The 23,115-nt window shown below is 35.1% G+C and overlaps 1 protein-coding gene across 1 annotated transcript in view; it reads right to left on the reverse strand.

Annotated features, from left to right (window-relative positions):
• Window positions 1-23,115, reverse strand: part of LOC137421808 (calsequestrin-1) — a 113,305-nt gene that overhangs the window by 742 nt on the left and 89,448 nt on the right. The window contains exons 7-10 of the mRNA XM_078773250.1: window positions 4,772-4,817; window positions 4,626-4,680; window positions 4,380-4,480; window positions 136-210 (exon numbers count right to left, since the gene is read on the reverse strand). Of these exons, the coding sequence (XP_078629376.1) occupies window positions 136-210; window positions 4,380-4,480; window positions 4,626-4,680; window positions 4,772-4,817 (277 nt within the window). The remainder of the gene's footprint in view (window positions 1-135; window positions 211-4,379; window positions 4,481-4,625; window positions 4,681-4,771; window positions 4,818-23,115) is intronic.

The raw sequence follows: 23,115 nt of genomic DNA on the forward strand, positions 1-23,115 counted from the left end.
CACCAACGCATGATGTCCATCTCATAACAATTAGACCCAGAACCCGTGACGATCGTCCATCGCACTCGGTGCACACTATTCACAGGTAGTTTAGAAGGACATGCTGCACATTTCAGGAAGAAAGCTACAACTTACGTCCGTGACATTGACGACACCAATCTGTGGCCGGAAGAGGTCAATGCCAAAAGTTTTCTCCCAGAAGGTGATCATCTGTGGTTGTGGGTGGGAGAGGTGTCATGAAGGTTTGTTACTGCTTCACTCAAGTTTAGAGAATCGGTAACAAACAAAGTCAACAAGAAAGAGCAATCAGAGATTGAAAACCCTCGCCAGGATGTATTTTCAGTGTTTTTTTAAGGCTTTTGTGTTAAAACAAATATGGCGGCCGAATCACAAGACCGATGACGTCATCATTCTTTTTTTTTCTCCACCAGTTTATGCCGACATGGCACTCAAGAAATTTCATCTTGATAGGATGAAGTTTTCTACTCGTCGAATTATGACGTCATAATGGAGGCACCTATGACATCATCAGTAACATATTTTATTCCCCAGGGAGAGTTCTTTAGAAGGAGTCATGTCTCAATTTTTTCTATTCAGCGCTTTCGGAGATATGGATGTGCAAATTTTTCGATTTTTCCAAGATGGCGGCCGAACCACGTGACATATGACATCATAATTATAATTTAAAAATTCTGCAGGTGGAGTTGCACCTCTGGTGAAAATTTCCTGTCAATCGGACCAACGGTTGCAGAAAAAAATCGTATTTATTCTGTGTGGACAAACAAACGGACAAACAAACAAACAAACAAACGGACAAACAAACGGACAAACGGATAAACGGACTCAAATGCAATACCCTCTCCTCAGGCGAGGGTAAATATTCTTCGTGTATATCAATTGGTTTCAGGTAGAGATCATTTTAACTCAACACCTGTCAATAAGTTCAAAAGTTTCTATCCCGTCATCCCTCCATTCTTTCCTCATGCTCTTCTCTCCAGTCTTTCAAAAGTGTTGGTGCAATGGTTGGAGTGTCCGCTTCGAGTCTGGAGGTCGGTGGTTCAAATCCCAGCAGAGTCACACAAAAGACTTTAAAATGGTACGTGCTGCTTCCTTGCTTGGCGTTCGGCATTTAATATGATAGAGCATAGACAATCCCGGACAAGGGTGCCCGGAGGGCGTGAATGGTGTTGGTGTCCTGTTTTCTGAGGAGTTTGTAGACAGTGTGGTGAGTGTGACTAGAGTGAGTGAAAGGTTGATGATGGTGAAAATGATGATTGGAAAGCTCTTGGTGAACATCATCTCGGGATATGCTCCGGAGGTTGGTCGGAGCGATGAAGAGAAGGACAAGTTCTGGTGTGCAATAGAGAAGCTGATGGAAAACGTGAAAGATGAGGAAGTTGTTGTGGTAGGAGGAGACCTAAATGGACATGTGGGAAGGAGTATGGACAGTTTTGAGGAAGTTCATGGGGGTTACGGATATGGTGTGAGAAATGAAGAAGGTGAAAGGATTTTGGAGTTTGCTGATGGAGCTGATTTGTTGATTTGTAATACTCAGTTCCAGAAAGAAGATAATAAGCTTGTTACATACACGACAGGTGGGTCGACGACAACCGTTGACTACCTGCTGGTGCGTAGGCGAGATAGGGGGCACCTCTGGGACACAAAGGTGATCCCCGGGGAGGAGGCTGTTTCACAGCACCACTTGGTTGTCTGCGACAAGGGTGAAAGGTGCGAGGAGAGCTCGGCGGGTGAAGTACCAACCGAGAATGAAGGTGTAGAGGTTGAAAGAGGTGACAGTGAGGGAGGCATTAAAAGAGAGGCTGAGTATGGTGGAGGATGATGTGGTTGAGCTTGAAAGTGGTTGGATGTCAATGAAAGATAGTCTGTTGGGAGCCGTTGGTGAGGTATGTGGATGGACAAAAGGACCACCGAGGCACTCGGAAACATGGTGGTGGGATGATGAAGTTGGAAAGAAGATTGACGAGAAGTGGAAGAAGTTCAAGGAGTGGCAGAAGGCGAAGGGTATGGGGGCAGAAAAGGCAGAGCATGAAAGTTATATGGCAGCCAAGAAGGCTGCAAAGAAAGAGGTAGCAAAGGCACAGGAGGCATGTAGGAAAATGTTCGGAGAGCGCTTGGATTCGGAAGAGGGTCAGAAAGCAGTATTCAGGATTGCAAAGCAGATAGCGAAAGAGAGGTGTGATGTGATGGGGGTGAGTTGCTTGAAGGATGAAGTGGGACAAATCGTTGTGGACCCAGATGGAATTAAAGGAAGATGGAAGAGATATATGGAAATACTGTTGAATGCAGAGAATCAATGGGATGGCAACATAGAGAGTAACCCAGTTTTTGGACCGGCAGAGAAGATAACCGAGAAGGAAGTTGAGGAAGCGATAAAAGCAATGAAGAGTAGAAAAGCGGGAGGGCCGACGGGAGTTGTGGGAGATATGTTGAAGGCAGCGGGAAATTGGGGTGTGAAGAGAATGACAGAGATCTGCAATCTGGTGGTGAAAGAAGGCCGCATTCCAGTGGATTGGGAACTGAGTACCCTCGTCCCTCTATACAAGGGGAAAGGTGACCCTCTGGACTGTGGCTCGTATCGCGCGATAAAGTTATTGGAGCATGGAATGAAGGTATTGGAAAGGGTGTTGGAGAGGAGGATAAGGAAGAAAGTGAAGATTGACGAAATGCAGTTTGGATTTATGCCAGGAAGAGGAACGACAGACGTGCTTTTTATTGTGAGGCAGTTGCAGGAGAAGTATATGGAGAAGAGGAAGAAGTTGTTTCTTGGGTTTGTAGATCTGGAGAAAGCATTCGATAGGGTTCCACGTGAAGTAGTGACATGGGCATTGAGGAAGTTAGGAGTGGAGGAATGGTTGATCAGAATTGTAATGGCAATGTACAAAAGAGCGCGCACAGCTGTAAGGACGAAGGACGGGAACAGTGGGGAGTTTGAGGTGAAGGTGGGAGTGCATCAAGAGTCGGCACTAAGTCCACTACTATTTGTAGCTGTGATGGAGGTGCTGGCTCAGAACGTAAAGGAGGGTCTACCGTGGGAGTTGTTGTATGCAGATGATCTGGTGTTGATTGCAGAAAGTATGGATGGACTGAAGGAGAAGATGAACATGTGGAAGAAATGTATGGAGACAAAAGGTCTGAAGGTGAATATCGGAAAAACGAAGGTGATGGCAAGTGGTAAAGCATGTGGTGAGGTGGAAAGAACTGGGAAGTGGCCGTGTGCTGTGTGCAGGAAGGGTGTCGGAGTGAATTCCATTCAATGTACAATGTGCGCTGAGTGGGTTCATCAAAAATGTAGTGATTTGAGAGGGTCATTAACCAGTGTGGCAGCTACATTCAAGTGTAAGGTGTGCACAGAGGGAGCAGCAGATGGAGGAAATGTTGAGTTGGATCTTGGAGATGGCGTGAAGCTGGAAGGTGTGAAAACATTTTGTTACTTTGGAGACATGCTGAATGGAGAAGGTGGATCAGACTCGGCAACGGTTGCTCGAGTGAGGTGTGCATGGAAGAAGTTTCGGGAACTGAGTGGCGTGCTGACGAGGAGGGGAGTGTCATTGAAGCTGAAGGGAAAGGTGTATGCTGCATGTGTGAGAAGTGTTATGATTTTTGGGAGTGAGACATGGGTAATGAACGTAGAGCAGCAACGAAGGCTGGAAAGGGTGGAAATGTGAATGGTTCGGTGGATGTGTGGAGTATCGTTGAGAGAGAGGAAGACAAATGATGAATTGCGAAAGATGATGGGAATAGAGCCTGTGATGGATGCTGTGAAGAGAAACAGGTTGAGATGGTTTGGTCATGTGTTGAGGAAGGATGAAAGTGGCTGGTTGAAAAGAGTGATGGGAATGAATGTAGAAGGAAGTAGAGGACGGGGAAGACTGAGAAAGACTTGGCTAAAGATGGTCGAAGAAGAAATGCGGGCAAGGGGGTTAACAAGGGGAGATGCAGAAAATAGGGCAAAATGGAGAACATTGTGATGGGGACCGCAAGGCTAACCCCCGCTCTTGCAGGGAAAATGGCCTTAAAATGCCTGTTGTTGTTGTTGTTGTTGTATAGACAATCCCCATTGGTTTGCATCCCTGGGGATGAGGAAATTCCTCCTTAGTGAATGCCCCACTGACTGCGGAGAGCAAGGTGGCATCACTGGTACCCAGAGTACCCCAGGAATCGAGGGTACTTCCCCCAAGCTCAGTGGCGGTGTTTGTCACGTCTAACGTGATGTCACGTCCACTGTGTTGTATCTCCTGTATTCGTCTCTATGTCCATGTATGAGTTGTGTGTCTGGCAGCTCCACTACGAGTTTTAGATTCTGTAAAAAATATAAAGAGAATAACATGCGTTGTCAAGTTCTCGTGAATGATACTTACAAGAGGGAAGTCATCAGGATCAATCCAGATGATGCTGAGATCAGGATTATCAGTGTTGGCCTGAGCAACATCCTTTAGGATAGACAGGAACTCGTAACCATCTGAGGTATTGGGAAGGTGAAATAAGAGATTAATGGGGAAAGAAAATCTACATGGAAAAGCAGTGACTTCCACTGATGCTGGTCAAGCTTTGATGTGGGACATGGAAATACATCAATTAAAACAGGTGTCAAGGGCTGCGGCAACCTGGATCGTCCTCCTCTGCGAATGCAACGATGTGTATTCCATCAATGTCATCCTCCTGGAATGAAATAAGAGTTCAAACTTATGGAAGACAATCCAAACCTACCAGCTGACAACCAACTAACCAATCAAACAACTGTCATACTCACCCATGTCTCGTACATGTCTTCAGGGCGGAGTTTTCTCAGGGTCGCCCTTCAGGAGAAATGGAAAGAAGGATATGTGATGGCAAACAAGATGGTGAACAATGAAGTGGCGTATCTATTGTAAAATGTGTGTAAAAATGGTAAATCTATTGTAAAATGTGTGCAAAGTGGAAAATCTATTGTAAAATGTGTGTAGAAATGGTAAATCTATTGTAAAATGTGTATAAAAGTGGCAAATCTATTGTAAAATGTGTGTAAAAGTGGCAAATCTATTGTAAAATGTGTGTAAAAGTGGTAAATCTAGTGTAAAATGTGTGTAAAAATGGTAAACCTATTGTAAAATGTGTGTAAAAGTGGCAAATCTATTGTAAAATGTGTGTAAAAGTGGCAAATCTATTGTAAAATCTGTGTAAAAATGGTAAATCTATTGTAAAATGTGTGTAAAAGTGGCAAATCTATTGTAAAATGTGTGTAAAAGTGGCAAATCTATTGTAAAATGTGTGTAAAAGTGGCAAATCTATTGTAAAATCTGTGTAAAAATGGTAAATCTAGTGTAAAATGTGTGTAAAAATGGTAAATCTATTGTAAAATGTGTGTAAAAGTGGCAAATCTAGTGTAAAATGTGTGTAAAAGTGGCAAATCTAGTGTAAAATGTGTGTCAAAATGGTTAATCCATTGTAAAATGTGTGTAAAAGTGGCAAATCTATTGTAAAATGTGTGTTAAAGTGGCAAATCTATTGTAAAATGTGTGTAAAAGTGGTAAATCTATTGTAAAATGTGTGTAAAAATGGTAAATCTATTGTAAAATGTGTGTAAAAGTGGTAAATCTATTGTAAAATGTGTGTAAAAGTGGCAAATCTATTGTAAAATGTGTGTAAAAGTGGCAAATCTAGTGTAAAATGTGTGTAAAAGTGGCAAATCTATTGTAAAATGTGTGTAAAAGTGGCAAATCTATTGTAAAATCTGTGTAAAAATGGTAAATCTGGTGTAAAATGTGTGTAAAAGTGGCAAATCTATTGTAAAATCGGTGTAAAAATGGTAAATCTAGTGTAAAATGTGTATAAAAGTGGCAAATCTATTGTAAAATGTGTGTAAAAATGGCAAATCTATTGTAAAATGTGTGTAAAAGTGGCAAATCTATTCTAAAATTTGTGTAAAAGTGGTAAACCTATTGTAAAATGTGTGTAAAAGTGGCAAATCTAGTGTAACATGTGTGTAAAAGTGGTAAATCTATTGTAAAATGTGTAAAAGTGGCAAATCTATTGTAAAATGTGTGTAAAAGTGGCAAATCTAGTGTAAAATGTGTGTAAAAGTGGCAAATCTATTGTAAAATCTGTGTAAAAGTGGCAAATCTATTGTAAAATCTGTGTAAAAATGGTAAATCTAGTGTAAAATATGTGTGTTAAAGTGGCAAATCTGTTGTAAAATGCGTGTAAAAGTGGAAAATCTGTTGTAAAATGTGTGTAAAAGTGGCAAACCTGTTGTAAAATGTGTGTAAAAGTGGCAAATCTGTTGTAAAATGTGTGTAAAAGTGGCAAATCTAGTGTAAAATGTGTGTAAAAGTGGCAAATCTAGTGTAAAATGTGTGTAAAAGTGGCAAATATAGTGTAAAGTGTGTGTAAAAGTGGCAAATCTATTGTAAAATGTGTGTAAAAGTGGCAAATCTATTGTAAAATGTGTGTAAAAGTGGCAAATCTATTGTAAAATGTGTGTAAAAGTGGCAAATCTATTGTAAAATGTGTGTAAAAGTGGCAAATCTATTGTAAAATGTGTGTAAAAGTGGCAAATCTATTGTAAAATGTGTGTAAAAGTGGCAAATCTATTGTAAAATGTGTGTAAAAGTGGCAAATCTATTGTAAAATGTGTGTAAAAGTGGCAAATCTATTGTAAAATGTGTGTAAAAGTGGCAAATCTATTGTAAAATGTGTGTAAAAGTGGCAAATCTATTGTAAAATGTGTGTAAAAGTGGCAAATCTATTGTAAAATGTGTGTAAAAGTGGTAAATCTATTGTAAAATGTGTGTAAAAGTGGTAAATCTATTGTAAAATGTGTGTAAAAGTGGCAAATCTATTGTAAAATGTGTGTAAAAATGGCAAATCTATTGTAAAATGTGTGTAAAAGTGGCAAATCTATTGTAAAATGTGTGTAAAAATGGTAAATCTATTGTAAAATGTGTGTAAAAATGGTAAATCTATTGTAAAATGTGTGTAAAAATGGTAAATCTATTGTAAAATGTGTGTAAAAATGGTAAAACTATTGTAAAATGTGTGTTAAAATGGTAAATCTATTGTAAAATCTGTGTAAAAATGGTAAATCTATTGTAAAATCTGTGTAAAAATGGTAAATCTATTGTAAAATCTGTGTAAAAATGGTAAATCTATTGTAACATGTGTGTAAAAGTGGCAAATCTATTGTAAAATGTGTCAAAATGGTAAATCTATTGTAAAATGTGTGTAAAAATGGTAAATCTATTGTAAAATGTGCGTAAACATGGTAAATCTATTGTAAAATGTGTGTAAAAGTGGTAAATCTATTGTAAAATGTGCATAAAAGTGGCAAATCTATTGTAAAATGTGCATAAAAGTGGTAAATCTATTGTAAAATGTGCGTAAAAGTGGCAAATCTATTGTAAAATGTGTGTAAAAGTGGTAAATCTATTGTAAAATGTGTGTAAAAGTGGTAAATATATTGTAAAATGTGTGTAAAAATGGTAAATCTATTGTAAAATGTGTGTAAAAGTGGTAAATATATTGTAAAATGTGTGTAAAAATGGTAAATCTATGGTAAAATGTGTGTAAAAATGGTAAATCTATGGTAAAATGTATGTAAAAATGGTAAATCTATGGTAAAATGTGTGTAAAAATGGTAAATCTATGGTAAAATGTATGTAAAAATGGTAAATCTATGGTAAAATGTGTGTAAAAATGGTAAATATATGGTAAAATGTGTGTAAAAGTGGCAAATCTATTGTAAAATGTGTGTTCAAAAGGGGTAAATCTATTGTAAAATGTGTGTAAAAGTGGCAAATTTATTGTAAAATGTGTGTAAAAGTGGTAAATATATTGTAAAATGTGTGTAAAAATGGTAAATCTCTTGTAAAATGTGTGTAAAAATGGTAAATCTCTTGAAAAATGTGTGTAAAAGTGGCAAATCTAGTGTAAAATGTGTGTAAAAGTGGCAAATCTATTGTAAAATGTGTGTAAAAGTGGCAAATCTATTGTAAAATGTGTGTCAAAGTGGCAAATCTATTGTAAAATGTGTGTCAAAGTGGCAAATCTATTGTAAAATGTGTGTAGAAATGGTAAATCTATTGTAAAATGTGTGTAAAAGTGGTAAATCTATTGTAAAATGTGCGTAAAAGTGGCAAATCTATTGTAAAATGTGTGTAAAAGTGGCAAATCTATTGTAAAATGTGTGTAAAAGTGGTAAATCTATTGTAAAATGTGCATAAAAGTGGTAAATCTATTGTAAAATGTGTGTAAAAGTGGTAAATCTATTGTAAAATGTGCGTAAAAGTGGTAAATCTATTGTAAAATGTGTGTAAAAGTGGTAAATCAATTGTAAAATGTGTGTAAAAATTGTAAATCTATGGTAAAATGTGTGTAAAAATGGTAAATCTATTGTAAAATGTGTGTAAAAATGGTAAATCTATGGTAAAATGTGTGTAAAAATGGTAAATCTACTGCAAAATGTGTGTAAAAGTGGTAAATCTATTGTAAAATGTGTGTAAAAGTGGTAAATCTAGTGTAAAATGTGTGTAAAAGTGGCAAATCTATTGTAAAATGTGTGTAAAAGTGGCAAATCTATTGTAAAATGTGTGTAAAAGTGGCAAATCTATTGTAAAATATGTGTAAAAGTGGCAAATCTATTGTAAAATGTGTGTAAAAGTGGCAAATCTATTGTAAAATGTGTGTAAAAGTGGCAAATATATTGTAAAATGTGTGTAAAAGTGGCAAATCTATTGTAAAATGTGTGTAAAAGTGGCAAATCTATTGTAAAATGTGTGTAGAAGTGGCAAATCTATTGTAAAATGTGTGTAAAAGTGGAAAATCTATTGTAAAATGTGTGTGAAAGTGGTAAATCTATTGTAAAATGTGTGTTAAAATGGTAAATCGATTGGAAAATGTGTGTAAAAGTGGTAAATCTATTGTAAAATGTGTGTAAACGTGGTAAATCTATTGTAAAATGTGCATAGAAGTGGTAAATCTATTGTAAAATGTGCGTAAAAGTAGTAAATCTATTGTAAAATGTGTAAAAGTGGTAAATCTATTGTAAAATGTGTGTAAAAATGGTAAATATATTGTAAAATGTGTGTAAAAGTGGCAAATCTATTGTAAAATGTGTGTCAAAGTGGCAAATCTATTGTAAAATGTGTGTAGAAATGGTAAATCTATTGTAAAATGTGTGTAAAAGTGGTAAATCTATTGTAAAATGTGCGTAAAAGTGGTAAATATATTGTAAAATGTGCGTAAAAGTGGTAAATCTATTGTAAAATGTGTGTAAAAGTGGCAAATCTATTGTAAAATGTGTGTAAAAGTGGCAAATCTATTGTAAAATGTGTGTAAAAGTGGTAAATCTATTGTAAAATGTGCATAAAAGTGGCAAATATATTGTAAAATGTGTGTAAAAGTGGTAAATCTATTGTAAAATGTGTGTAAAAATGTAAATCTATTGTAAAATGTGTGTAAAAGTGGCAAATCTATTGTAAAATGTGTGTTAAAAAGGGGTAAATCTATTGTAAAATGTGTGTAAAAGTGGCAAATCTATTGTAAAATGTGTGTAAAAGTGGCAAATCTATTGTAAAATGTGTGTAAAAGTGGCAAATCTATTGTAAAATGTGTGTCAAAGTGGCAAATCTATTGTAAAATGTGTGTCAAAGTGGCAAATCTATTGTAAAATGTGTGTAGAAATGGTAAATCTATTGTAAAATGTGCGTAAAAGTGGCAAATCTATTGTAAAATGTGTGTAAAAGTGGCAAATCTATTGTAAAATGTGTGTAAAAGTGGTAAATCTATTGTAAAATGTGCATAAAAGTGGTAAATCTATTGTAAAATGTGTGTAAAAGTGGTAAATCTATTGTAAAATGTGCGTAAAAGTGGTAAATCTATTGTAAAATGTGTGTAAAAGTGGTAAATCAATTGTAAAATGTGTGTAAAAATTGTAAATCTATGGTAAAATGTGTGTAAAAATGGTAAATCTGCTGTAAAATGTGCGTAAAAATGGTAAAACTATTGTAAAATGTGTGTAAAAATGGTAAATCTATGGTAAAATGTGTGTAAAAATGGTAAATCTACTGTAAAATGTGTGTAAAAGTGGTAAATATATTGTAAAATGTGTGTAAAAGTGGTATATCTATTGTAAAATGTGTGTAAAAATGGTAAATCTATTGTAAAATGTGTGTAAAAGTGGCAAATCTATTGTAAAATGTGTGTAAAAGTGGCAAATCTAGTGTAAAATGTGTGTAAAAGTGGCAAATCTATTGTAAAATGTGTGTAAACGTGGCAAATCTAGTGTAAAATGTGTGTAAAAGTGGCAAATCTATTGTAAAATGTGTGTAAAAGTGGCAAATCTATTGTAAAATGTGTGTAAAAGTGGCAAATCTATTGTAAAATGTGCGTAAAAGTGGTAAATCTATTGTAAAATGTGTGTAGAAGTAGCAAATCTATTGTAAAATGTGTGTAGAAGTAGCAAATCTATTGTAAAATGTGTGTAAAAGTGGTAAATCTATTGTAAAATGTGCGTAAAAGTGGTAAATCTATTGTAAAATGTGCGTAAAAGTGGTAAATCTATTGTAAAATGTGTGTAAAAGTGGCAAATCTATTGTAAAATGTGTGTAAAAGTGGCAAATCTATTGTAAAATGTGTGTTAAAAATGGGTAAATCTATTGTAAAATGTGTGTAAAAGTGGCAAATCTATTGTAAAATGTGTGTCAAAGTGGCAAATCTATTGTAAAATGTGTGTAGAAATGGTAAATCTATTGTAAAATGTGTGTAAAAGTGGTAAATCTATTGTAAAATGTGCGTAAAAGTGGCAAATCTATTGTCAAATGTGTGTAAAAGTGGCAAATCTATTGTAAAATGTGTGTAAAAGTGGTAAATCTATTGTAAAATGAGCATAAAAGTGGTAAATATATTGTAAAATGTGTGTAAAAATGGTAAACCTATTGTAAATGTGTATAAAAATGGCAAACCTATTGTAAAATCTGTGTAAAAATGGCAAATCAATTGTAAAATGTGTGTAAAATTGGTAAATCTATTGTAAAATGTGTGTAAAAGTGGTAAATCTATTGTAAAATGTGCGTAAACGTGGTAAATCTATTGTAAAATGTGCGTAAACGTGGTAAATCTATTGTAAAATGTGCGTAGAAGTGGTAAATCTATTGTAAAATGTGTGTAAAAGTAGTAAATCTATTGTAAAATGTGCGTAAAAGTGGTAAATCTATTGTAAAATGTGCGTAAAAGTGGTAAATCTATTGTAAAATGTGTGTAAAAGTGGCAAATCTATTGTAACATGTGTGTAAAAGTGGTAAATCTATTGTAAAATGTGCATAAAAGTGGCAAATCTATTGTAAAATGTGTGTAAAAGTGGTAAATCTATTGTAAAATGTGTGTAAAAATGGTAAATCTATTGTAAAATGTGTGTAAAAGTGGCAAATCTAGTGTAAAATGTGTGTTAAAAAGGGGTAAATCTATTGTAAAATGTGTGTAAAAGTGGCAAATCTATTGTAAAATGTGTGTAAAAGTGGTAAATATATTGTAAAATGTGTGTAAAAATGGTAAATCTCTTGTAAAATGTGTGTAAAAGTGGCAAATCTATTGTAAAATGTGTGTAAAAGTGGCAAATCTATTGTAAAATGTGTGTCAAAGTGGCAAATGTATTGTAAAATGTGTGTCAAAGTGGCAAATCTATTGTAAAATGTGTGTAGAAATGGTAAATCTATTGTAAAATGTGTGTAAAAGTGGTAAATCTATTGCAAAATGTGCGTAAAAGTGGCAAATCTATTGTAAAATGTGTGTAAAAGTGGCAAATCTATTGTAAAATGTGTGTAAAAGTGGCAAATCTATTGTAAAATGTGTGTAAACGTGGCAAATCTATTGTAAAATGTGTGTAAAAGTGGAAAATCTATTGTAAAATGTGTGTGAAAGTGGCAAATCTATTGTAAAATGTGTGTAAAAGTGTAAAATCTATTGTAAAATGTGTGTAAAAGTGGAAAATATATTGTAAAATGTGTGTAAAAGTGGCAAAGCTATTGTAAAATGTGTGTAAAAATGGCAAATCTATTGTAAAATGTGTGTAAAAGTGGGAAATCTATTGTAAAATGGATGTAACAATGGTAAATCTATTGTAAAATGTGTGTAAAAGTGGCAAATCTATTGTAAAATGTGTGTAAAAGTGGCAAATCTATTGTAAAATGTGTGTAAAAATGGTAAATCTATTGTAAAATGTGTGTAAAAATGGTAAATCTATTGTAAAATGTGTGTAAAAGTGGTAAATCTATTGTAAAATGTGTGTTAAAATGGTAAATCGATTGGAAAATGTGTGTAAAAGTGGTAAATCTATTGTAAAATGTGTAAAAATGGTAAATCTATTGTAAAACGTGTGTAAAAGTGGGAAATCTATTGTAAAATGTGTGTAAAAATGTAAATCTATTGTAAAATGTGTGTAAAAGTGGCAAATCTATTGTAAAATGTGTGTAAAAGTGGCAAATCTATTGTAAAATGTGTGTAAAAATGGTAAATCTATTGTAAATGTGTGTAAAAATGGCAAACCTATTGTAAAATCTGTGTAAAAATGGCAAATCAATTGCAAAATGTGTGTAAAAATAGTAAAGCTATTGTAAAATGTGTGTAAAAGTGGTAAATCTATTGTAAAATGTGCGTAAACATGGTAAATCTATTGTAAAATGTGCGTAGAAGTGGTAAATCTATTGTAAAATGTGCGTAAAAGTAGTACATCGATTGTAAAATGTGTGTAAAAGTGGTAAATCTATTGTAAAATGTGTGTAAAAAAGGTAAATATATTGTAAAATGTGTGTAAAAGTGGCAAATCTATTGTAAAATGTGTGTCAAAGTGGCAAATCTATTGTAAAATGTGTGTAGAAATGGTAAATCTATTGTACAATGTGCGTAAAAGTGGTAAATCTATTGTAAAATGTGCGTAAAAGTGGTAAATCTATTGTAAAATGTGTGTAAAAGTGGTAAATCTATTGTAAAATGTGCATAAAAGTGGCAAATCTATTGTAAAATGTGTGTAAAACTGGTAAATATATTGTAAAATGTGTGTAAAAATGGTAAATCTATTGTAAAATGTGTGTAAAAGTGGCAAATCTATTGTAAAATGTGTGTAAAAGTGGCAAATCTATTGTAAAATGTGTGTCAAAATGGCAAATCTATTGTAAAACGTGTGTAAAAGTGGGAAATCTATTGTAAAATGTGTGTAAAAATGGCAAATCTATTGTAAAATGTGTGTAAAAGTGGCAAATCTATTGTAAAATGTGTGTAAAAATGGTAAATCTATTGTAAATGTGTGTAAAAATGGCAAACCTATTGTAAAATCTGTGTAAAAATGGCAAATGAATTGTAAAATGTGTGTAAAAGTGGTAAATCTATTGTAAAATGTGTGTCAAAATGGCAAATCTATTGTAAAATGTGTGTAAAAGTGGTAAATCTATTGTAAAATGTGCGTAAACGTGGTAAATCTATTGTAAAATGTGCGTAGAAGTGGTAAATCTATTGTAAAATGTGCGTAAAAGTAGTAAATCTATTGTAAAATGTGTGTAAAAGTGGTAAATCTATTGTAAAATGTGTGTAAAAAAGGTAAATATATTGTAAAATGTGTGTAAAAGTGGCAAATCTATTGTAAAATGTGTGTCAAAGTGGCAAATCTATTGTAAAATGTGTGTAGAAATGGTAAATCTATTGTAAAATGTGTGTAAAAGTGGTAAATCTATTGTACAATGTGCGTAAAAGTGGTAAATCTATTGTAAAATGTGTGTAAAAGTGGTAAATCTATTGTAAAATGTTTGTAAAAGTGGCAAATCTAGTGTAAAATGTGTGTAAAAGTGGCAAATCTAGTGTAAAATGTGTGTAAAAGTGGCAAATCTAGTGTAAAATGTGTGTAAAAGTAGCAAATCTATTGTAAAATGTGTGTAAAAGTGGTAAATCTATTGTAAAATGTGTGTAAAAGTGGTAAATCTATTGTAAAATGTGTGTAAAAATGGTAAATCTATTGTAAAATGTGTGTAAAAATGGTAAATCTATTGTAAAATGTGTGTAAAAATGGTAAATCTATTGTAAAATGTGTGTAAAAGTGGTAAATCTATTGTAAAATGTGTGTAAAAGTGGTAAATCTATTGTAAAATGTGTGTAAAAGTGGCAAATCTATTGTAAAATGTGTGTAAAAATGGTAAATCTATTGTAAAATGTGTGTAAAAATGGTAAATCTACTGTAAAATGTGCGTAAAAATGGTAAATCTATTGTAAAATGTGTGTAAAAGTGGTAAAGCTATTGTAAAATGTGTGTAAAAGTGGTAAATCTATTGTAAAATGTGTGTAAAAGTGGCAAATCTATTGTAAAATGTGTGTAAAAATGGTAAATCTATTGTAAAATGTGTGTAAAAATGGTAAATCTACTGTAAAATGTGCGTAAAAATGGTAAATCTATTGTAAAATGTGTGTAAAAGTGGTAAAGCTCTTGTAAAATGTGTGTAAAAGTGGTAAATCTATTGTAAAATGTGTGTAAAAGTGGTAAATCTATTGTAAAATGTGTGTAGAAGTGGCAAATCTATTGTAAAATGTGTGTAAAAATGGTAAATCTATGGTAAACTGTGTGTAAAAATGGTAAATCTCCTGTAAAATGTGTGTAAAAATGGTAAATCTATGGTAAAATGTGCGTAAAAGTGGTAAATCTATTGTAAAATGTGTGTAAAAGTGGTAAATCTATGGTAAAATGTGTGTAAAAATGGTAAATATATGGTAAAATGTGCGTATAAATGGTAAATATATGGTAAAATGTGTGTAAAAATGGTAAATATATGGTAAAATGTGCGTAAAAGTGGCAAATCTATTGTAAAATGTGTGTAAAAGTGGCAAATCTATTGTAAAATGTGTGTAAAAATGGTAAATCTATTGTAAAATGTGTGTAAAAGTGGCGAATCTATTGTAAAATGTGTGTTAAAGTCACGAATCTATTGTAAAATGTGTGTAAAAGTGGTAAATCTATTGTAAAATGTGTGTAAAAGTCGTAAACTAAAAGGATCTCGTGAGATCTTGGAGACGGTGGCAGGGGTTTTCGACGGTCCACACGGTCTCCACGTTTTTCAAAGTTAAGTCTGTTCACAATTGTATTTTGTCGAAACTGTATTTATCGTTCGGTGTGTGAACTTATAGTGTCCCCCTTGGAAGTTTCTCGGTGTTTATCTTTCATAAATTAATCGTTTGTTTGCCGCGTCGCGAGCAAGGCTTTGCAGCCCCAGGCTTCCCCCGTCGAAGGTTGTTCCTTCCTTCGCTGTTTTGCTAGCTTTTTTGATTTCCCCTTCTCCACCAAGCTTCACCAAACATCTACTATTTGTCTAACGTTGTAACCCCCACACCCCCCCCCCCAAAAAACAAACAAAAAAGCACACAAAAAAAACTTTTATTTCCCTTTCTCCTCGTGTGCTTTTGCCTCTGCCCACGTGCGCTGTCTCGCCCCGCCCCTATTTTCCCCTTGCCTTCCACCTTTTGCCCTGTTCAAGTGACTCGTGGTCGTCGCTCTAGGCTTCCTCTCCCCATTGGTATTTTTGTGAATATAAGATTGTTCTTCACAGTTCTGTTTAAATATGTTTCAACTATCCCTTCAGTGTTTTATTCAGTGGTTTATTACAACACGCTGTTTTTCTTCTTATTCAAAAGGCTCCTTTCAATTTCCTCTTCAACTCATTCCATTTCAAAAAAATATTCAATCTCTTATGATTCCAAATCACTCAATGCTCTAAATTCTCTTTCATTCCATCCCTCCTCCATCGTTCTTAAACGAATCGCTAACTTGAAAATCACAACAAACCCAAATTGTTATACATGTTCATCTTTCATTAATCATCCACTTTCTAAACTCCCCCCTTGCCCCTCCCTTTCAAATCTCCCCCCCAACCATCCCTCCCAAATTCTCCCTCCTCCCACCTCCTTCTCAAAGCTGCCTCCTCCCCACTTCGTCTCCCTTCTATCTCATACTTCCACCTACCCCAACCTTCTCCTTTCCTCTGCCCCCCCCTCAAACACCCCTCACTGTGCCTCATCCCATCACCATCAAACCTTTCGTCCTCCTCATCCTTCCCTTTCTTGTAACTCTTCTGTAATCTCTGACACACTATCAACTGCTCTGCCTACCTCCCCCTCTCATCCTTCATCTGACCCTACCCCTCCCCTCCCCTGTCCTGCACCCGATGCTCCCCCTCTCTCCTCACTAACGGTATGGACCTCAAACATCCGGGGCCTTCGCTCAAACCTGATTGATCTCTCCATTCAGGTTGCTTCTGAAAATCCAGACTTGATATGCTTAACAGAAACTTTCCTCCTTCCAGATGTCTCCGATTCCTTAATATCTCTTCCTGGTTACTCACTCCTCCGGTACGATAGACCTGATCCTCGTCCTGGTGGTGGGGTGGCTATCTTTATCAAAAACTCTCTTCCTCACTCTCCCTGCACTGCCCTCTCTCCACCCCACCCACAGGAGTACCTCTGGCTATGGCTTCCTCTCCACTCCCACCTTTTGTTCATATGTGTTCTGTACCGTCCTCCAAACAGTGATGACTCCATTTACATTTCTCTGTCAGACAACATGGACCAACTTCTATCAACTCATCCAAACTCTCTCTTCCTCATATGTGGTGACTTCAACTGTCATCATGCCAGCTGGCTGGGTGTGGGTTCATCTCTCACCAGCCATGGCACCTCAGCAAAGGACTTCTGCGACTCATTGGGACTGACACAATCTGTCAATTTCCCGACCCGGATCTCAGTCAATGGAGTATCTTCTCTTCTGGACTTGGTTATGACTAACTTCCCTGCAAATGTCTGCTGCTCTTCTTCTGCTCCAATCGGTTCTTCTGATCATGTGCTTGTTAAAGTGGACATCTCACTGGCCATTCTCAGAGAGCCTCCTCAGCGCCGACGAGTCTGGCATTTCACTCAGGCCGACTGGCACGGTCTGCAAGCAGCCATCAATCAACTGGACTGGTCTCCCATCTCTAATGCCTCTGACATCAATTCTTCCTGGGAATTCTTCCAAAACAAACTGCTCTCTCTCATGCACAGATTTATCCCATCTCGTCTTCAGTTGTCTTCCCCTTCCTCCCGTCCATGGTACACTGAATCTTGTGGTGAGGCAGTTGCCCTGAAACAACTTGCCTTTGCGTCTTGGAAGGCAAATCCAACTGAAGGCAATCTCAATTCCTTCCACCAAGCTCGAAACAAGTGTGTTTCTACCCTCAGGAGTGCCAGGAAACACTATCTCTCCACACTCAAGATTGAACTCTCAAACCTGTCTCCTTCCTCCAAATCCTGGTGGCGTCTGGTAAAATCCGTTTCTGGTGTTTGTTCCCCCTCCATCCCCTCCCTTACCTCAAATGGCTACACAGTTGACACCGCACGTGACAAAGCCGAATGCCTCAACTCTGTGTTTGCCTCAAAATCTTGTGTCCCAAACCCATCTCTCTCTGTTCCCACCTTTCCCAGTCGAACCCAACTGCTCCTGGACTCTGTGTCCTTCTCTCCTGACAAGGTGGAGAAGTTTTTATCAAACCTCGACTCTGATTCTGCAACTGGACCAGATGGCATCAGCCCTCGGGTCCTAAAATCCTGCTCTGCCGCTCTATCTCACCCTCTCTCTGTTCTTTTCACCCTCTCTTTTGCTCAAGGTCATCTGCCAGCATCTTGGAAATCAGCAAACATAACCGCTTTACACAAAAAGGTGCAAAAACAGATCCTTGCAACTACATCCAATCAGCCTGCTCCCAATTATCAGCAAAGTCATGGAATCCATCATTGCTTCAGATATCAAATCCTTCCTCTTCTCCAATGGCTTGATCTCTGATCATCAATTTGGATTCAGACCAGGTCATTCTACTCTGGACATGTTGCTTCTACTGTCTCAACAATGGATGGAGGTCCTCAATGCCAAACAGGAAATCAGAGCTGTCTCACTTGACATATCACGTGCCTTCGATACGGTCTGGCACCCAGCTCTGCTCACCAAACTCACCTCCTATGGTATTCAGGGAAATCTCCACTCATGGCTTGCGGATTTCCTCTCTGGTCGTAGGCAACGTGTGGCCCTGAATGCATTTCTCTCATCTTCCCTTCCTGTTCTGGCTGGAGTTCCCCAAGGTTGTGTTCTGGGCCCTGTGCTATTTCTGGTCTTCATCAATGACCTCTCCGCCTCTCTGGAAAATCCTCTCTATCTCTGCTGATGACTCCACTATCTGCCGCTCCATTCCTCATCCCTCAGATCGGCAGTCTGCAGCCTCCTCACTCTCTGCAGACCTGGACAAATCACAGACTGGTCAAACAAGTGGAACATGTCTTTCAATCCTGACAAATCTCACACTCTTACAATGTCTCTCCGAAAGGACCGACTGGACAACCATCCCATCTACTTTCTCAACAATCCTCTCCAAGAAGTTCTGTCGCTCAAGCTTTTGGGTCTCACTATCTGCCATGATCTTTCTTGGGAAAACCATATTTCCAAGCTGGCCTCCAAAGCCAGTCGCCGACTGGGCATCCTCTGTCGTGCGAAGTCCTTCCTTGGCACACCTGAGCTCCTCACCACATACAAGGCTTTCATCCGCAGCTCAATGGAATACTGTTCCCCCCTCTGGGCTGGTGCTCCTGCCTCACACCTTGCTCGGCTTCACGCTGTTGAGGCCAAAGCTTTCAGAATCATTGGAATCTCCTGCGATGTAGTCAACTCCGAGGGCCTTTCACTCACTCACCGCAGGCAGGTTGGTGGTCTTTCTGTCTTCTACCGACTCCTCTCCGGCCTTGCTCCCCCAGCTCTCTCTGTGCTCTGTCCCCCCAATATTCCTTCAGGTCGCACAAGATCTGCCTGCAACCCTCTTATGGTTAAACTGCCAAAGTCTAGGCTCTCTGCTCACCTTCACTCTTTCAATTCCCCTTTTCTCCCGCCTCTGGAACAAACTCCCCCACTCCCTTCAATCCCACTCCTCCGTCCAGGTCTTTAAAACAGCTGTTCACCACCATCTCTTATCTTCCCCCATCGAAAACCTTGATCTTTTCTACCCCCGGTAATTCACCCCAGAGTCCTTGCAGTGTTCATATGTTTTATTCCTCTCCCACCTCCCCCCCAAGTCCTCCCGATGTCCCTGCTCTCAAACGTTGTGTTTGTGTCCTTCCCCCTCTCTCCCCATCTTGTCTACCGCTCCCCTTGTTTTTTGTGTTTTGTGTGTCGGTTTGTCTTTTTGTGTGATTAATGTTAGCTCTTTCACGAGCCTCGATCTTGTATACAAAAATAAAAAATAAAAAATAAATAAATAAATAAACAAATAAATCTATTGTAAAATGTGTGTAAAAGTGGTAAATCTATTGTAAAATGTGTGTAAAAATGGTAAATCTATTGTAAAATGTGTGTAAAAATGGTAAATCTATTGTAAAATGTGTGTAAAAGTGGTAAATCTATTGTAAAATGTGTGTAAAAGTGGCAAATCTATTGTAAAATGTGTGTAAAAATGGCAAATCTATTGTAAAATGTGTGTAAAAGTGGTAAATCTATTGTAAAATGTGTGTAAAAGTGGTAAATCTATTGTAAAATGTGTAAAAATGGTAAATCTATTGTAAAATGTGTGTAAAGTGGAAAATCTATTGTAAAATGTGTGTAAAAATGGTAAATCTATTGTAAAATGTGTGTAAAAATGGTAAATCTATTGTAAAATGTGTGCAAAAGTGGTAAATCTATTGTAAAATGTGTGTAAAAGTGGTAAATCTATTGTAAAATGTGTGTAAAAGTGGTAAATCTATTGTAAAATGTGTGTAAAAGTGGTAAATCTATTGTAAAATGTGTGTAAAAGTGGTAAATCTATTGTAAAATGTGTGTAAAAGTGGTAAATCTATTGTAAAATGTGTGGAAAAGTGGCAAATCTATTGTAAAATGTGTGTAAAAATGGCAAATCTATTGTAAAATGTGTGTAAAAGTGGCAAATCTATTGTAAAATGTGTGTAAAAATGGTAAATCTATTGTAAAATCTGTGTAAAAATGGTAAATCTATTGTAAAATGTGTGTAAAAATGGTAAATCTGTTGTAAAATGTGTGTAAAAATGGTAAATCTATTGTAAAATGTGTGTAAAAGTGGTAAATCTGATGTAAAATGTGTGCAAAAGTGGTAAATCTATTGTAAAATGTGTGTAAAAGTGGTAAATCTATTGTAAAATGTGCGTAAAAGTTGTAAATCTTTTGTAAAATGTGTGTAAAAGTGGGAAATCTATGGTAAAATGTGTGTAAAAATGGTAAATCTATGGTAAAATGTGTGTAAAAATGGTAAATCTATGGTAAAATGTGTGTAGAAATGGTAAATCTATGGTAAAATGTGTGTAAAAATGGTAAATCTATTGTAAAATGTGTGTAAAAGTGGCAAATCTAGTGTAAAATGTGTGTAAAAGTGGCAAATATATTGTAAAATGTGTGTAAAAATGGTAAATCGATGGTAAAATGTGTGTAAAAATGGTAAATCTATTGTAAAATGTGTGTAAAAATGTTAAATCTATGGTAAAATGTGTGTAAAAATGGTAAATCTATGGTAAAATGGTAAATCTATTGTAAAATGTGTGTAAAAGTGGTAAATCTATGGTAAAATGTGTGTAAAAATGGTAAATCTATTGTAAAATGTGTTTAAATATGGTAAATCTATTGTAAAATGTGTGTAAAAATGGTAAATCTATTGTAAAATGTGTGTAAAAGTGGCAAATCTAGTGTAAAATGTGTGTAAAATTGGCAAATATATTGTAAAATGTGTAAAAGTGGCAAATATATTGTAAAATGTGTGTAAAAGTGGCAAATATATTGTAAAATGTGTGTAAAAGTGGCAAATCTATTGTAAAATGTGTGTAAAAGTGGCAAATCTATTGTAAAATGTGTGTAAAAGTGGCAAATCTATTGTAAAATGTGTGTAAAAGTGGCAAATATATTGTAAAATGTGTGTAAAAGTGGCAAATATATTGTAAAATGTGTGTAAAAGTGGCAAATCTATTGTAAAATGTGTGTAAAAGTGGCAAATCTATTGTAAAATGTGTGTAAAAGTGGCAAATCTATTGTAAAATGTGTGTAAAAGTGGCAAATCTATTGTAAAATGTGTGTAAAAGTGGCAAATCTATTGTAAAATGTGTGTAAAAGTGGCAAATCTATTGTAAAATGTGTGTAAAAGTGGCAAATCTATTGTAAAATGTGTGTAAAAGAGGCAAATCTATTGTAAATTGTGTGTAAAAGAGGCAAATCTATTGTAAAATGTGTGTGAAAATGGCAAATCTATTGTAAAATGTGTGTGAAAATGGCAAATCTATTGTAAAATGTGTGTAAAAGTGGCAAATCTATTGTAAAATGTGTGTAAAAATGGTAAATCTATTGTAAAATGTGTGTAAAAATGGCGAATCTATTGTAAAATCTGTGTAAAAATGGTAAATCTATTGTAAAATGTGTGTAAAAATGGTAAATCTGTTGTAAAATGTGTGTAAAAATGGTAAATCTATTGTAAAATGTGTGTAAAAGTGGTAAATCTGATGTAAAATGTGTGCAAAAGTGGTAAATCTATTGTAAAATGTGTGTAAAAGTGGTAAATCTATTGTAAAATGTGCGTAAAAGTTGTAAATCTTTTGTAAAATGTGTGTAAAAGTGGGAAATCTATGGTAAAATGTGTGTAAAAATGGTAAATCTATGGTAAAATGTGTGTAAAAATGGTAAATCTATAGTAAAATGTGTGTAGAAATGGTAAATCTATGGTAAAATGTGTGTAAAAATGGTAAATCTATTGTAAAATGTGTGTAAAAGTGGCAAATCTAGTGTAAAATGTGTGTAAAAGTGGCAAATATATTGTAAAATGTGTGTAAAAATGGTAAATCGATGGTAAAATGTGTGTAAAAATGGTAAATCTATTGTAAAATGTGTGTAAAAGTGGGAAATCTATGGTAAAATGTGTGTAAAAATGGTAAATCTATGGTAAAATGTGTGTAAAAATGGTAAATCTATGGTAAAATGTGTGTAGAAATGGTAAATCTATGGTAAAATGTGTGTAAAAATGGTAAATCTATTGTAAAATGTGTGTAAAAGTGGCAAATCTAGTGTAAAATGTGTGTAAAAGTGGCAAATATATTGTAAAATGTGTGTAAAAATGGTAAATCGATGGTAAAATGTGTGTAAAAATGGTAAATCTATTGTAAAATGTGTGTAAAAATGTTAAATCTATGGTAAAATGTGTGTAAAAATGGTAAATCTATGGTAAAATGGTAAATCTATTGTAAAATGTGTGTAAAAGTGGTAAATCTATGGTAAAATGTGTGTAAAAATGGTAAATCTATTGTAAAATGTGTTTAAATATGGTAAATCTATTGTAAAATGTGTGTAAAAATGGTAAATCTATTGTAAAATGTGTGTAAAAGTGGCAAATCTAGTGTAAAATGTGTGTAAAATTGGCAAATATATTGTAAAATGTGTAAAAGTGGCAAATATATTGTAAAATGTGTGTAAAAGTGGCAAATATATTGTAAAATGTGTGTAAAAGTGGCAAATCTATTGTAAAATGTGTGTAAAAGTGGCAAATCTATTGTAAAATGTGTGTAAAAGTGGCAAATCTATTGTAAAATGTGTGTAAAAGTGGCAAATATATTGTAAAATGTGTGTAAAAGTGGCAAATATATTGTAAAATGTGTGTAAAAGTGGCAAATCTATTGTAAAATGTGTGTAAAAGTGGCAAATCTATTGTAAAATGTGTGTAAAAGTGGCAAATCTATTGTAAAATGTGTGTAAAAGTGGCAAATCTATTGTAAAATGTGTGTAAAAGTGGCAAATCTATTGTAAAATGTGTGTAAAAGTGGCAAATCTATTGTAAAATGTGTGTAAAAGTGGCAAATCTATTGTAAAATGTGTGTAAAAGAGGCAAATCTATTGTAAATTGTGTGTAAAAGAGGCAAATCTATTGTAAAATGTGTGTGAAAATGGCAAATCTATTGTAAAATGTGTGTGAAAATGGCAAATCTATTGTAAAATGTGTGTAAAAGTGGCAAATCTATTGTAAAATGTGTGTAAAAATGGTAAATCTATTGTAAAATGTGTGTAAAAATGGCGAATCTATTGTAAAATCTGTGTAA

Source organism: Myxine glutinosa, chromosome 2 (assembly GCF_964187855.1).
Source record: "Myxine glutinosa chromosome 2, kmMyxGlut1.1, whole genome shotgun sequence".
NCBI classification, from domain to species: domain Eukaryota; kingdom Metazoa; phylum Chordata; class Myxini; order Myxiniformes; family Myxinidae; genus Myxine; species Myxine glutinosa.